Source organism: Pteropus alecto, unplaced genomic scaffold (assembly GCF_000325575.1).
Source record: "Pteropus alecto unplaced genomic scaffold, ASM32557v1 scaffold276, whole genome shotgun sequence".
Taxonomy (NCBI): domain Eukaryota; kingdom Metazoa; phylum Chordata; class Mammalia; order Chiroptera; family Pteropodidae; genus Pteropus; species Pteropus alecto.
Window position 1 is genome coordinate 7,145,842 of NW_006438074.1, and position 14,942 is coordinate 7,160,783.

A 14,942-nucleotide genomic window follows, 5' to 3' on the forward strand; every position below is an offset into this window, starting at 1 on the left:
GAGAAAATGCTTTCAAACATGATCTAGGAGTCCAGGAGCAATGGAAGTTATTTTCTTATAAACCTCCAGCTTTTTGCGTAACCTCAAGAAATACAGTCAGACCTCTTAGTACGGTGCATCAGACGAGGGGCGGTGAAGCTGACCTTTCTCGGGAGCACTGACATTTTAAATATACTCTTCCCCCTTAAAGACCTCACCAGTGGGACGCCCTTCCTCTCCTGCCTCAGATACAAAGCCAAAGATACTTAAGGAGGCAAAAAACCCCTTTTGCTTCCCCAGCTGCCCTCTGTCATCACATTCCATCCCTATAATTGTCCCTTATCTCCTGTTTGGTGAATCCTGCAAAAGGATAAACATATAGTTATTGACACCACGGGACGGAATTTGAAAGGTTTGGGCAAGGAAAAGAACAATGACTTTTTCTTTAAATTTGATTTTGACATAAGCATATGAAGCTCCTCCTTGCTCCAGCCACTGCCCCTTGTCCTCCTTTAGTGCCCCGCGTGCGTGTACAAACTTACTTCCATCCAAACATCATCAGTCCACTTAAGAATTCAGATTAAAAAAAGAAAAAAAAAAAAGAGAGAGACGGGAGACAGGACCTTCATGGAGCCAAGAGACAGCGGTTACGCGGTGACAGTGGAAGAGTGTGTGTCTGAAAATTAATGCCTCTATCTGTTGGCTCAGACCTCGAGTTCCTTCACAGCACCTTTCTCACTAACTTCAGAAAGAAAAGACAGAACAAACAATGAGCAAAACCTGATGAAAAAAAAAAAGCAACCATGGTAATAATTACAATGAAAAGAGAACCCCAAAGCAGCCACATGGCGATGACTCATGTTCATGCCCTGGCAGCTGAGTGAGAGAACAGTGATGCATCGAGTTAGACAGACGGGAGAAACCCGGCCCCCAAAGAAAGCAGAAGCTCAGGAATAATCAGAAGGTGAAATAGAAGATTGTGAAAGGTTCTGATCTTTGCTATAGGTGAGGGACATGGGTGGGGAGATGGGCAGAGGTGGATTTGTTGCTGATGTTGGTTTGTATTGAATTAAATACTTGGCAAAGTGGGTGTTTCCTCCATCCCGTTTGATTGATTAAGACTCTGCCCGTTCAGTTCATTGCCAGGGCCTAGGTTGGGTGAAGTTCCTGGGGCTCAGATCCTAAAGCTGCCTCTCCAGGGCTGCTCATCCCAGAGAGGTCCCTGGTGAAGTGCCCTTCTCTCAGAAGTCATGGGCCTGCCCTGCTGGAGGCCTGGGCTGTGGCTCAGAACCCCTTGATGTAGCAGTAGGCCTCCAGACTAGCAAAGAGTATGTAGAGGAGCCACAGGCTCACGAACAGCCAAGTCGTGGCAAGCTTGCAGCCACGAGGGCCGCCGAGCTCCCCGCCTAGGTGGGGCCGCCGGCGGTACAAGAGCACGCTGATGCAGACGAACGCGAAGATGGTGAAGAGGGTAACGGAGAAGGCCAGCGTGCCTGCAGACACGTGGAACTCCTGTCCCTGAAAGGCCCAGTAGATGGCGGCCACGGACCAGGCCAGGCCGATGCCCAAGAAGACGTTGACGGCGTTGCTGCCCGTGACGTTGCCAATGGAGGCGTCTGCGTACACGTCCTGGATGGCGGCAGCTTTGCTGGCAAAGGTATCTGGAAAGGGGCAGAGACAAATGAGAACTGGTGGGAGGCTGAGATGTGGAGGGCCTACCTTTGAGTATATCCAAAAGGCACTGGGGCCAGCAGGTTGAGCCCGAGGAGAGGCAGCTCTGCCATTAAGAAACTGTGTGGCCTTGGACAAGTCATCTCAGTTCTTTGAGCTTCCTATTCCTCATCTGCTGGAGTCTGAAAGATTCCTAAGGACCTTCCTGGTTCTGAGATTTACCAAGTAGGTTTATTGTTCCCTTTTAACTTTTTTCTTTTTTCTTTTTCAGTAAGTGGAGTTTGCTATCTCGTTCTATCTCCCCAGGGAGCCGTGACATCCTGGGAAGATGCTTAGGGTAGATCCCTGACTGTAACTGTCACATGGAGAATTTTTCTCATGTAACACAGACAATTACTGCTCAGTGCCCATGGGCTCAGCATTGTGCTACATGCTGCTGCATTTATGGGGACCGGGGACATGATGAGGAACCATGACAAGGACATGCAGGGTGAGCTATAGACTCAAGGAAGAGGGGGCTCTGCCTTTGCGATGAGTATATGGAGCACAGGGCCCTGCAGGCTGTTTGAGTTTAGATGTTGGCATGGATTGTGGGCTTTGGAGGGACTGTCAGGGCCACCTAGCCACCCTTTTATGCTGGATTTATGGGGACAGGGGACATGATGAGGAACCATGACAAGGACATGCAGGGTGAGCTATAGACTCAAGGAAGAGGGGACTCTGCCTTTGCGATGAGTATATGGAGCACAGGGCCCTGCAGGCTGTTTGAGTTTAGATGTTGGCATGGATTGTGGGCATTGGCGGGACTGTCAGGGCCACCTAGCCACCCTTTTATTTTAGAAGTAAGGAAAACAAAGGTCAAGGAATCTATCCAAGGTCACATGGGAAGTGAGAAAGAGATTTAACCCTAAAACTCTCACATCAGGGCCCTTTGCCTACCATCAACCTACATCCAGAGTCTCAGCCAAAGCCACAAAATCAGCTGAGTAGACCATATTGAAACCTTCTTCAAGCCCCTAGGACTGCCAGCTGTTCCCTGGACCAACTGCAAGGACTTGGAAGTGCTCCAAGCTCTTGCCCTGCTGTCTTGGTTTCCCTCCTTGTTGCCAGTTTTCTCGGAACTCCCAGAGGAAACCTCTTGCCTTCTCTTGCCTATGATCTTGCTTTTTTGCCTCTGATCCTCTGCAATTTCTCCCCACATCTGTTCCTTTTTTGCATATCTGTTCCTTTCCCTCTGATAGTTCCGGCCCCTTGAGGCCTAGAGAACAGAGATCACAGGGCATGTTCTCCACAAAGCCTTCTCTGGATCATCCATATAATTTTCTACCACTCGATGCAGTTCCATAATAGCTGAGCCTCTTGCATCACCAGTGTATAAATAATCTCATTGGTCTGTGCTGAGGTTTGAGGAAGAAGTTTTCCTAAAGTGTGATGTAAATTCAGTTACTCTCCAAAAAGATTTGTTTTCTTGGTCCAGGAAGGGTTTCCCTGAGTCCTGCTAGCAGAGTCCTAATGACACTCAGCCTAATCCTCTTTAAGGAGGATGCTCTCTCTTCTTGTAGCAATTGAGAGGCCGGCAGGAGTTCAGGGTTCAAACACCCTGAAGACCCCAACTGAACTAAGTGGGGAACCTGAGCTAATGCAGCCTCTCTCTGTCTGCTAACTGCTACTCATCCTTCCAGCCCAGCTTACATATACCTCCCTCGGAAGTCACCCCTGACTTCCCAGGTCCCCCTGTTTTATAATTGCACGGTAGCTGCACTTTTTTTTCATAGAACTTATTGAGATGATTTTGATTATAGTAGTTGAGTGTAGTCTCCACAACCGGCTTATAAACTCCATAGGAAGAGGAGAAACATGTCTGTCTGTCTTGCCTCCCACGATAGCCCCAGCAACTAGCACAAGCCTGTTATCAGGCTCAGTAAATATTTGTCTAATGAATGAATAAGTGCATGCCTGTTCCTGTCATCTTTAGGTGTCTGTAAGGAAAAAAAGAATATGAAACACATCATATGAAAGGACAAGAGCTCACTGAGCTTCCTTCCCCTGTCCCACTGGGAGACACTTGGTACTCACAGGTGTCCTTGTAAGCAGAGGAAGCCAAGAATGTTTGTGGGCATTTCTACAATAACACCCTCAAGCAGGCCAATCTTTAGCCCCTCAGAGACTGCCAAAGGGAAACGGAAGGAGAACAATATCCATACGAATAGGCCTGCATGTCCTTGTCATGATTCCCCAACATTCTTTTAACTACATTGTTTGTGGCCTATTTGTATAACACGGAGGTTAAGAGATTGGGCCACTTACCTGGGCAGGTAATATAACCTCAGTGAGCCTCAGTTTCCCCATCTGTCAAGTGGGGATAGTAACTGTCCCTATTGAATAGGGTTTTGGTGAGTATTACAGGGATGAAACATGTAAATTGCTTAGCATACATAGTTCCTGATACATCAAAAGTGCTCAAAGAAATGTTAGCTTTCAATAGTAATATTACCATGAATCTCTTTGATTGACTTTTGTGTACCCTAGGGGCAGAGAATCTATTAAGCTCAGATCTGAGATGGTAAGGAAGATAATGAGGCAAAGTGTAGGGGTCACTTAAACCCAGTAATAACCTCTTTGCAAACCCAAGGACCCCTCACTCTCACCTGGCACAGAAGTGCCAAATGCCACGAAAACAACAGCTGTGACTGAGTCCTTGAGGCCAATGGTGCAGCCAAAGTGAGAGGCCAGGTCCCCGATGATGGCCGTGAGCATGCCGATGATGAGGATGGAGACGACGAAGCAGGCCCAGCCGTGGCAGTACTCTGTGGGGGGCACGCAGGCAAAGAGCACTTTCCAGAAGACCGTCAGGAAGTGCATGACGTAGTCAAAGCAGGATGGCAGCCTCTCCTCGCCTGACTCATCCTCATCCTCGTCCCCTGCTGGAGGCAAGATAAACATGCCCAGGAAAGGGCAGCGAGGTCAGATCCCCAGAGGTCAGATCCCCATTCTCGAGAAAGTCGAGTCTAACTCACATCATGAACATCATCAGCTGGAAGGAGGCTCCAGCTCGTTCCTGGGCAGCTGGCACGGGCCAGGGCCTGGGCACCAGAAAATGGCTGGGAAATGGGAAATGAGCCGGGGTGCCTCACTGGGCAATCTGAATATGGGGCACCCAGGGAGAGTGGGAGAAAGAGGACTGGAGAACAAGGAAGAGAGGAAAGAAATTAAGAGAGAGTGTGGGAGACCATGAGAGGGACAAGGCAGTGGAGGAGAAAGAGAGGAGAATGGAGCAGGCTGCATTTGGTTGCCCAGGTGAAGAAAAGTGTAATCAGCGAGGTACCCACTTTTCACTGGACACCAGTGGGGCTCCTTATAATTTTTCTGACATGACTGTTGCAATAACCTCATGGTTCTGGTCATTATCTGTCCCCAGAGGGATGGCTGTCATTCCAGATCATGCGGGCATACCAGAGAGCCAGTGCCATCCCCCAAATATCCCATGAGACAAGTGGGGATGGGAGCCATTTGTCCTTGCCAGGAAATGTGGGCAGACTTGCCCATTCAGCAGCCCGGGAGGAGAGGATGTGCTGAGGCGTGCTGGCGCCTTGTCAAGGGCAACCTCTGTAATATTTCGCACATGCACGTGGAAGCTGGGTTTCGAAAGAGCCAGAGTCAGGACACTGGGGTGCCAACTGCAGCTCTGCCATGAAGAGAATCTAGAACCTGGTGCAAATTGTCTCGTTTCTGAACCTCCGTTCCCTCATTTGAAAAAGAAGGGGGTTAGATTATGTGGCCTACATTCCATTGTTGTCTCTTTAGGGGCAAAGTAAGGTCATCAGAGAGGGCACTGGGGGTATTTGAAGTGGGCGACGTGAAAAGCAGGGCAGCAGCGGTGGCAGCAGCCCTCTCTTCCTGGCTGTACTTTTGCAGTGGCTCTGGGGCCTCAAGAATATGACCCTGTAGGTTGTTATGACAACAAAGGCTCAAGAAAAGAGACAAGGCCAGTAATGCTCGGCAGTGCAAGGAGGCCTCAGTGGTGGTGAGAGCCTTCCCATCCCCACTGCAACATGTCTGTGGGGTCCTGGGACACTGGCTGTGCTGTGGGTCCCCACTGAGGGAATTGGTCAGTACATGACAAAGGAGAAGTTTGAAATCATCCCAGATAGAGGTCTGCCAGTCAATACGGAGATTTTATAAACTCCAGACACCTACATTTTAAATCAGAATAGTTCTCCATTTGACAAAAATGAGGACCAAAGTAATGAGAGGAAGGAATGATGGAAAACAGAATTTACTGAGCTCACGTTTGGTACCAGACTGTATCTTTCTATTTATTTTTTCTGAGAAAGGTAGCAATAGTTCCCTTTTTGGATGAGGAAATTGAGGCCTAGAGAGGATAACTTGTCCTAGTTTACACAGCAGAACCAGGATTCAAAGCCAGAGATAGCCATGTTCTTTTAGTTACCCCATGATCCTTTTCAAAGAGACCTAGTAAAATGCAAACATCTAAGACTAGAGGTGGGAAGACTGGACACCAAGACCTCCCCAGAAGTTGGTGGGTTGTTGATGGGGCCGTGTTCTTCCTTCTCCGATGTTACCTGCTTCTCCCAGCAAGGCCTGTGCCCATCTTGAGACCTCTTACCTGCACTGACAGTGATGGCTTCCATGAATTGGTCCCTCCAGGAATGGGTCCCCACAACCAAGGCCAAGTTTGTCTTCTTGATCAATTTATCCACTGTACTCTGTCAGGGAGATAAAAACTTGGAACCATGAGGTTAGAATGCTCAGAACCATTGAGAATTCTGGTGTTTCAAGAGAATGAAAGGTGCCCTGCATCCCAGGGGCTCCATGTGTTCTGAAAGTTACACATGGAATGGCCTTGGGAGATACCTTCTGGGGAAATCCTTCTATTTCCATTTTCTTTGATTGTGACTGCTAATGTTGGATATTTGGAGTAATACAATAGAGAACAACAATAATGATATCAATAAACCTTGCCTTGAAGTAGTAAATTTTAGTATCTTTGTTTTAAAAATACAGTTAAACCATAGCAATGACATATCTATTCCATAAGCTGTTATATTTCCTCATAATATTCCTTGGACACAAAATAGCCAGCACTAATTGTTCCATGTTACAAATGGAAAAACTGAGACTGGGGCGAGCAAGTGACTTGTTCAGTTTCAATTTCATATATTCCGTGGTAAAACTGGAACTAAACTCCACGTCTTCTACCTCCCACCCCATTGCTCTATTATTCAATTAGATCTCACTTATGGCCTGACCTTGAACTCATAGGACTCTTCAATGATGACCTCTAGTTTGGGGTGTTGACCCAATACTGGCTTTCCCATTTCTGCTATCCTCTTGGCTTCCTCTTCCTCCATAGTCAGCTTCCTGTCTGTCACCTCTGCAACAAAACAAAATCAGACTAGCTTTAGCACTTTCTCCATTCCCCAAAAGTCTAAAGCTCAGAGTGTTAGGCTGGGCAGTGGACATAAACCAAATAGCTCTTGGAAATGGGAATTTTGTGCTTCTTTCTATAAAGTGCTGAACAAATTATGACCATCAGGCCATGAAAGGGTTCCTTGTAAACCTGGAATAAATCTTTCCATTTTATATCTCAGTGGGCCATGTGACCCAAAGACCTGAGAAATACCAAGTAAAGTGCCCAAGTCATGTGGAGAGATATTGAAGAGTTGGGAACATATCTCTTGACTTGGAACTATTTTGAACTGTTGTGCCTGACTGGTCAGCTACTTCAGGTGAGCGTTCTGGGAGGTCAGAGCCACATCTAATTCAAGTGCAACATCCACTGGTTCATATTCATGTATATTTCCAACACTCTTAGCACTGTCCCTTTTATAAAGGACAAAGGGGGGATGTTTCCAGGAATATCTACATTTCATGGAAGTGAATATTATCCTCACAATGAGAAACTTGGAAGATTTCCCCCCAAAAAACTTCATGATTTTCCAATAAAGTTCCTCAGAATTTCTATAAGAAGCAAGCACATTTCTTCTGGAACACAAATATTTGTTCAAAAATACAACAACAAAAAAGATCTTCCTTTACTTTCTTTTGAAGCATTCCCTGTGTCCCTCTCAGCGTCTTGACTCAATTACCAGTAGTCCCTTCTTATGATGAACAGTTAGAAAATTTTTCCACTTCAGCTGGTGAGTTCATTTTAAGATCACTTTACCATGAAGACATGTTTTCTGGATTAGAGTGAAATAGAGATTGAATCTTTTTATTCCCCTTTGATTAGAAAATTGTTTTTGGCAGCCTATTTCTTTCAGAGCTCATTTAAACATCTTTCCATCCAAGTCCACATTCTTGCATGCAATTAATTCTTTTATTCGTCTCCTTAATTGCTTTCATTCCACACAGTGAATTTCCTAGGGAAATCCTCTAGTCTTTGGATAATCTGAAGGACGAACTGGGTCAGAGGCCAAGAAGGTCTTCTTTACTCTCTATCTTGGGAACTGGTGAAATGTGGGGAGGTGTGAGACTCGAGTTCTTGAGGTTGCCAGGAAAGGAATTCACTGAAAGGACCATAAGCCAAGGGTGTAAGTTACCAAGCAGGGAGACTATTTTATATAAGAGTTTTCTTAGTTGGCCTGACTGAAGGTGGTAAGACAGTGTGCAGAAGATTCCTGAGCTGGCTGTTTCACTCAGTGCTTCTGGCACCACACATAGAAGGCAATCTCAAAATGTTTAGGAGCTGTCCATGGTGCTGTCCTCCCATTAGAGTTGGTGACGGCTTTCAGAAACAATGATTTCTCAAAGTTCTATGTCCTACTGTATATTTCTAAGTTAGCAGATACCCTCTAGCAGCCTTGTTTTATTGAATCCATTAAGTCTGAGTCTCTTGTTAGTTAATTCTGAAGGTAAATCTGGGAATATCCAGGGTTCTGGCTATGAAATCTGTGATCCTAGAAGCCAGACTGCAAGCCACTCGAAGAAAAAGCCTTTGGAAAAATACATAGATTTCTTAAAATCATGGGTACTCTTCCTCTGCCTGTGGGTTTTGGCACCGTATTGCAATGACTATCCTAACAGCGACAGTATTACTCCCCCTCCCAATTCCCCCATGTTATACTTTACATGTGCCACAAGAACTTTATACCAACATAATGAGCTCTCCAGTGACATATAAATGTACCTGTCTAACCCCTTGTCTAGCAATCAATCTAGCATTGTATCCATCTGGCAGGATATTGATCAACCTACTGACCTGTCCACCCCTGTGGTGACAATTGGTTTTTCCATCTAGCTTCTGCACAAATGTCTTTGACAAATAACCAATCCTCTATCTTTGGATCTCTTTCAGCCCCAGAGAAGCACTCCATATACCTGTTAATTGATTCCATTTAAATCAGCTCTGATTTAATGTCTTGGTTTGGTAGTAATTCCTCCCTTATTCTATTTTTGTAACAATCATTCCTTAAATTCAAATTAAGTTAATTTCTTGAGAGACTGATAAATCTCAAACCTAAAAGACCATAGTGATTCTATCGCTTCTCTGTATGACTCTTCAGAATTTCAAGCAAAGAGAATAAATGGCAGGTGATGTTGATATTCATAGAGACTAAACAAACTCTCAAATTTAGAAAAATGAGGAGAGGGAGAGAGAGGCAGAGGCAGATACAGAAGCAGAAAGAGGGGAGGAAGGAAGGGAGGAAGGGAGAGGGGGAGTAGGGGAGAGGGGGAGAGAGGGAAAGGGAGAGGGAGAGGAAGAGGGGGGTGGAGAGAGAGAGAGAGAGAGAGAGAGAGAATGAGAATGAATAGGATGAAAGATTGAGCAAATATCGAAAGAACAAAGAAGTTGCCAGGCCAGACAGGAACAAATTGACATGAATGTTCTACAGGCATCCTCAGAAAGAAGTGTGGCAATGCAGCCAGCGCTCTCTCTCCCAGGTCCCTGAACTTGGTGGTGTAGCTCAGAATGAACATATTTACTCTCCATCTTTCACCACCAGGAATTGTTAATCATGTTTGCCTGTCCACCCAGGAAAACTCAAACAAATATTTAAAATTTCCAGTGAATTTAAAGTTAAACCAAGGGCTCCTAAATTAAAGGTTTACAGATTGAAAGATCTAGGAAATGACACCTTCTTTTCCTTTTTTAGCTTCTATTGCTATTTGTACAAATACGTTGAAAGTATAAAGAAACTTAAATTAAATCACAATGTTTGTTGTGTGTATATGCGTGTGGTTGGTGGGAGTGCTAGACTTAAATACCCAGGGAGAATAGTGGAATATATGGGTTGGAGGTAGTGCTTATACTATTAGTATAAAGAGGAAGCAAGAGGACAGGGAAACTGGAGTAATTTTTTTTTTTTCAGAAAAGGAAAATGTAGGGGTTAACCTATATTTTTTGTTTAAGGATCCAAAAAGGCAAATGTCCTTACTATGTATACTGCCCCTTCTCAAACCCAAGGTGGAGCCTATAGGTGGCATTGAACACCAATGAATTCTATAAGATGCTTCCCTATTAAATGACCTTAATTTTTTTTATGTGTTTGAAGAACTTATACAATGTAAAATGTTCTCTTAACAAAATTTGAGACATCTTGTGTAGTTCACTCTGCCTGCACTGAAGTACTCTTAAAGTAGGTGTATGTCCTACAATAGGATATAGATTCTGCATGAGAATCTCTCCAAAATAAATTCTCTAAAATTTTAATTTCCAGCCAGACAATTGCCTCCAGCTCCAATAATATCTCAATTCTTGTTGTTCATGGCACATGTGACTTCAAGTGTCAATGACGAACCAAAGTTCTAGCAATTCAGACCTTGGCTGTGATAAGATGAAAGATCTCCAGGATCATTAAAATTCCAGATTCTTTAAAAATTGCTTTTCATGTTCTCACAGCAGCTACTGATTATTTTCCCCTGGATTGCTCAGGATCAAAGTATTTTCTTTCAAATCCCATCATGATCCTACTAGGAGATTCAGCTCTGACTCTCATCCTCTCTTGCCCCCTATGAGATGGCAGATGAATTAAGACTCAGGAGAAGTCTATGACCTACCATCTCTTTGGTAAGTTTCAATTCCCTTCCGAGTCCCAGAGAGGATCGGTCTATGCCTGTACCTACATCCATCAATGGAAATGGTGCTCAAGGAGTGGCCTACTTCCTCATGATTAATTCAAGTGAAAAAATAAATCTCTGAGTTTTTAGGAGAACTTGTCAGTTTAACTTGAGCTTACAGTTTCTATTAAATAAATTAAAGGACATTGGTCTTAAACTAAATAAAAGCACTAGCAAGAAGTAAAAAAGAGGGGGCAAAACACCTCTTACCTGGAGACAACAGGAGCGCTGTTTGCAAATGGATACCAGACAAGGGGAAGAAAGAAAAGGAAAGAACATTAAGTTCCCATCTCTAAAGTGTCCCCAGGCTTTGTGGTTTCAGCAGCATAAGGAAAGCAATGAGCTTAGTAGGTGAGAGCTCTGTAGCCACATGCGAAAGGCAGCATTTGGAGCATGCGCAGCAGCAGCAGCAAGGGGTGTGGGCCACTGCAGAGACTGCTGAGCACCAGGGCCCTGCAGTTATGAGAGTTCCCCCCATGCCTTTCCTGCAACTCTGAGGGCTACGGACAGGAGAAGGAGGACAGGGGAACCAAGTAGGTAGAGCAGAGACAGAATTGGTCATTCGTGATCTTCTAAGGAATCACATTATCACGTCCATTCTGTAAAGAAGTGAGAAGCAGTTAACTTGAAAACTGTACAGGTTGCAACCTGGCCAGAGTAGCTGGCTTATCAGTAGAGAATATGACCCTGGGGCTTAAATAGGAGCTCAGGGCACTGAGTATTGGTGTACAAGAGTGGAACAGTGCCCAGTTCAATCTTCTATCCCTGACCTCATAATCAGATCATGCTCAGCCTCCCAGTGCCTGTAACATTTCCATGGCCACAAATGGCTACCATGTCAGCCAGAACTTTGAGTCCCCCCCACCCAAAAAAGAGAAATGACCAAGTGAGAAAGTTAAGTCCTGCAGAATTTTCCTTTCTTGGTTCATCTTTTTATAGATATAGCCTGGATGTCAGGGCCATGTACTCCTATCATTTTGTATCACCTGTGCCTAGCAAAGTCACTGCAACTAGTAGTTGTTCAGTAAGTTCTGTTATTTGCTGACTATTTTGGCAATTATATTTTTTATAAATCTTGTGGTGCTACATATCTGAATGGTGGCCTTTTTGTTCCAGAAAGGACAGGCTAAATCAGTGTCCAGACATTCTGAACCAGAGAGGCTGTCATATTCATAGACTGAAATAGACTGAAAGTTATTCATACATGGAAGATGACAAATACAAGGTCCTTACATGGACTAGGAAGCTGAGTTAAAGATGTACGCAACATAGGTTGTCCATAGTCCCTAAATTTGTATTTATGCTGAACTCTTTTAGATTTCAAGGTCCAAAAAATAAAACATTCTTGTGACATATCACATTTTCATCTTGATGGTTGTTAGTACAGCCCCTTACTCCCTGGCTCTTGTAAAATAAAAGTCTGGAAATGTCCTGCCATGTATTCCTGGCATAGCTGGTGACTAAAAATGATTGCTAAGGAAACAGTAGGAGGGAGGGTGTTTGTGAATTGTTTCTTCTAAAAATCTAGAAATGCAACTCAGGCCTGTGATCCATCATCCCATATGCATAGGCTGAAGAAACATGTGGATCCAGAATCTTTATGGTATATAAGCAGCAACTGACTTTTTCTGGTTTGTCCCATGTGGACTTCAAAGGGGTAATGGATCAAGGGATATCTTTATTGCATTGAGATAGGTAGATGATAGATAGATTATAGATAGATAGATAGTAGATACATACATACATACATACATACATACATACATACATACATACATGACAGGCAGACAGACAGATATGTATGTAGGTAGGTAAACAGATGATAGATACATATATATATACATACATAAATACATACATAGATGATAGATAGACAGATACATACATACATAGGTAGATAGATGATAATAGATAGATGATAGATAAGTAGATGGATACATAGATAGATAGATGATAGATAAATAGCAAGAGAGCTTGTTCATTCTGCTCCTTCTATGGATCTGCATGGAAGAACCCTTTCTTGACCCCAACTTCTAGTGGAGACCAGGGACCCAAATGCATCAATGTTCCCAGGTAGGCCGGAAAAGGGGCAGCTCTTCCAAAAGGTCTCTGCTGCCCTGTTTTCGCTCAGACGTACTTCCCAACACCAGGGTCATCCCTAGCACAGCAAGAGGGCTTGCAGTCAGCGCAAATCACACCATTCTTTGGTTGCTGTCTCCACTAATCTGAGACTTTCCACCTATCAGTTTTAGATGGGTCAGTGGGATCCAAGTAGCCCAACTTTGAATGATACAATACCTCCAGGGTGTTCTTCCTGCTGCTGCTGATGAGAGAAGTTGGAGCTGAACTTTCCTTCTACTGATCTCTAGGGTCAGGTGAGAGTGGTCTATCCCTTCTAGACGTGCCAGGGACAAGTGGGAAACAGCATAGCTATGTGAATCATTGGAAGCATCTGGGAAGCTTGACAGGGTAAACCCATGGATGTGGTAAGAGGAGGCACAAACAGGCCCCATTCTTGGGGGAGAGTGCTTTCCCCTCCCACCTGAGACTTTCAGTGTCCAGGCCCAGGCCCAGCAGCCTTGACTATGCTTATGCTACCTGGCATTGCTCTCAGAAGTCCACTCTAGATCCCAGCGCTTTCCCTGTTCTGGAGCGACTGTGTTTCCTATTCATCTCTCCCTTTCCTCTCCCCTAGCTTGTCCAAAACTTTTAATCTCACCTCTGAAATCTGTTTTGTTTGCCAAGAGTAGAATCTCCTATTTTGAATCCAGTTCTTTTTTTTTTTTTTTTTTTTTGTGTAATGCAATTGTCGTTTGACCATGCAGAGACTATGCTGTTCTAAACACCTAAGACTCTCCCATGTAGCAGTGATAATGGAAAGCAATTTCCATTGTGCTGTTTCTCGCTCCAAGAACAGCGGGGAATTCTGGAAATCAGGATGGGTTTTCATTTGATTCCGAGTCTAGGCAATCATAAGGTGACGTTTCACCTTATGATCTGATGCCGAAATATGGGAAGATCTGAAGAAACTGAAAATTAATCCTATAGACAATAGAACAGGATGTAAGGAAATACACATTTTCCGTTATCACTGTCCAACTTGGCATCTCAGTCCCTGGGAAGACCTGGGGGCATATCACATCGATGACTTGATGAAATCCTTGTCTTCTTAGCTACGCTACCCCCAGGACTAGACTCCACCAGGGCTTTGCTGACAACTCCTTGGACAAAGAATCCAGTGCAGCCAAAAGGGGTTCTCAAATGGGGAATAGACACACAGGCATTTGCATTTGACCAAGCCTCTTGAAGGTTCACCTTTGGTCACTCTCTGTCCTGCTGTTGATAGGGGTTTGTTGGGGAGTTAGAAAAGAAGAGCCTCTTAACTGGTGGAATAAAGTCAGGGACAGACTTCCAACCTATTCTTCTTGTCTGGAGGCACTGTCTTCTTTCCAGCAACCCTGGGTGATCCTTTGTGCTGCTTTCATTTGCACCAAGGTAGTTGGGACTGTGAAAATTGATGAAGCCAGTTTACAATGACCTTAGATATGTCTGCAGCCTTCAACCAATCATGAAGACGGGGAGTAAATGCACAAGGGTGGTGGGGATGGAGTGGCACAGGTGTTGAGACAATTTCTGAGCATATACTTGGTGGCAGAAACTAGAGGATTGGCAAGACCACAATCTGGGAAGCAATGGAACCAGAGATTTTTTCTTTCTTCCAGTACTCTTTGGCAATCAGGTTCATGGCAGCAACTTATTAGGGGGCCGAGGAAAGGATGAGTAATAGAAGATGGAGAGGGCTTCCGCTTCTAGAACACCAGGTGTGTCCAAACCAGTGTGGGCATAGAACTTGTCAGATCTGCAGAGAGAGTCCACAGAAGATAGTGAGAACTGATCAATCATATGCATCTGAGAAGACCTGTCAATGAGGCTTTGGGAGTGAAGTTGCCAAATCTCTTAGGTCTGTCCTTGGGTGAAAGGCTTTATGATGGTCTTTGTTGTGTGAATACAAAGTAGATGCAGAATAACCACCCCTTTTTGACAAACAGGTGGATCTCACTATTTCATCTTCCATGAGGCACCCAGCAGCATATGTCTCCTGAAGGGGAGTGTGAATGTCCTCCTCTTGGTATTTCCCAAGAGCACCCTTACCCATTCCCACTTATATTCCTCCAATACTTTCAGAGTAGTGGCTTCCAATCATGTTCTTC

At 44.5% G+C, this 14,942-nt stretch overlaps 1 protein-coding gene across 1 annotated transcript in view; it reads right to left on the bottom strand.

Annotated features, from left to right (window-relative positions):
* Window positions 1-35: 35 nt before the first annotated feature.
* Window positions 36-14,942, bottom strand: part of SLC8A3 (solute carrier family 8 member A3) — a 101,718-nt gene continuing 86,811 nt past the window's right edge. The window contains exons 3-6 of the mRNA XM_025049140.1: window positions 6,921-7,045; window positions 6,278-6,377; window positions 4,299-4,574; window positions 36-1,640 (exon numbers count right to left, since the gene is read on the bottom strand). Coding sequence (XP_024904908.1) covers window positions 1,264-1,640; window positions 4,299-4,574; window positions 6,278-6,377; window positions 6,921-7,045 — 878 coding nt within the window. The 3' untranslated portion in view covers window positions 36-1,263. The remainder of the gene's footprint in view (window positions 1,641-4,298; window positions 4,575-6,277; window positions 6,378-6,920; window positions 7,046-14,942) is intronic.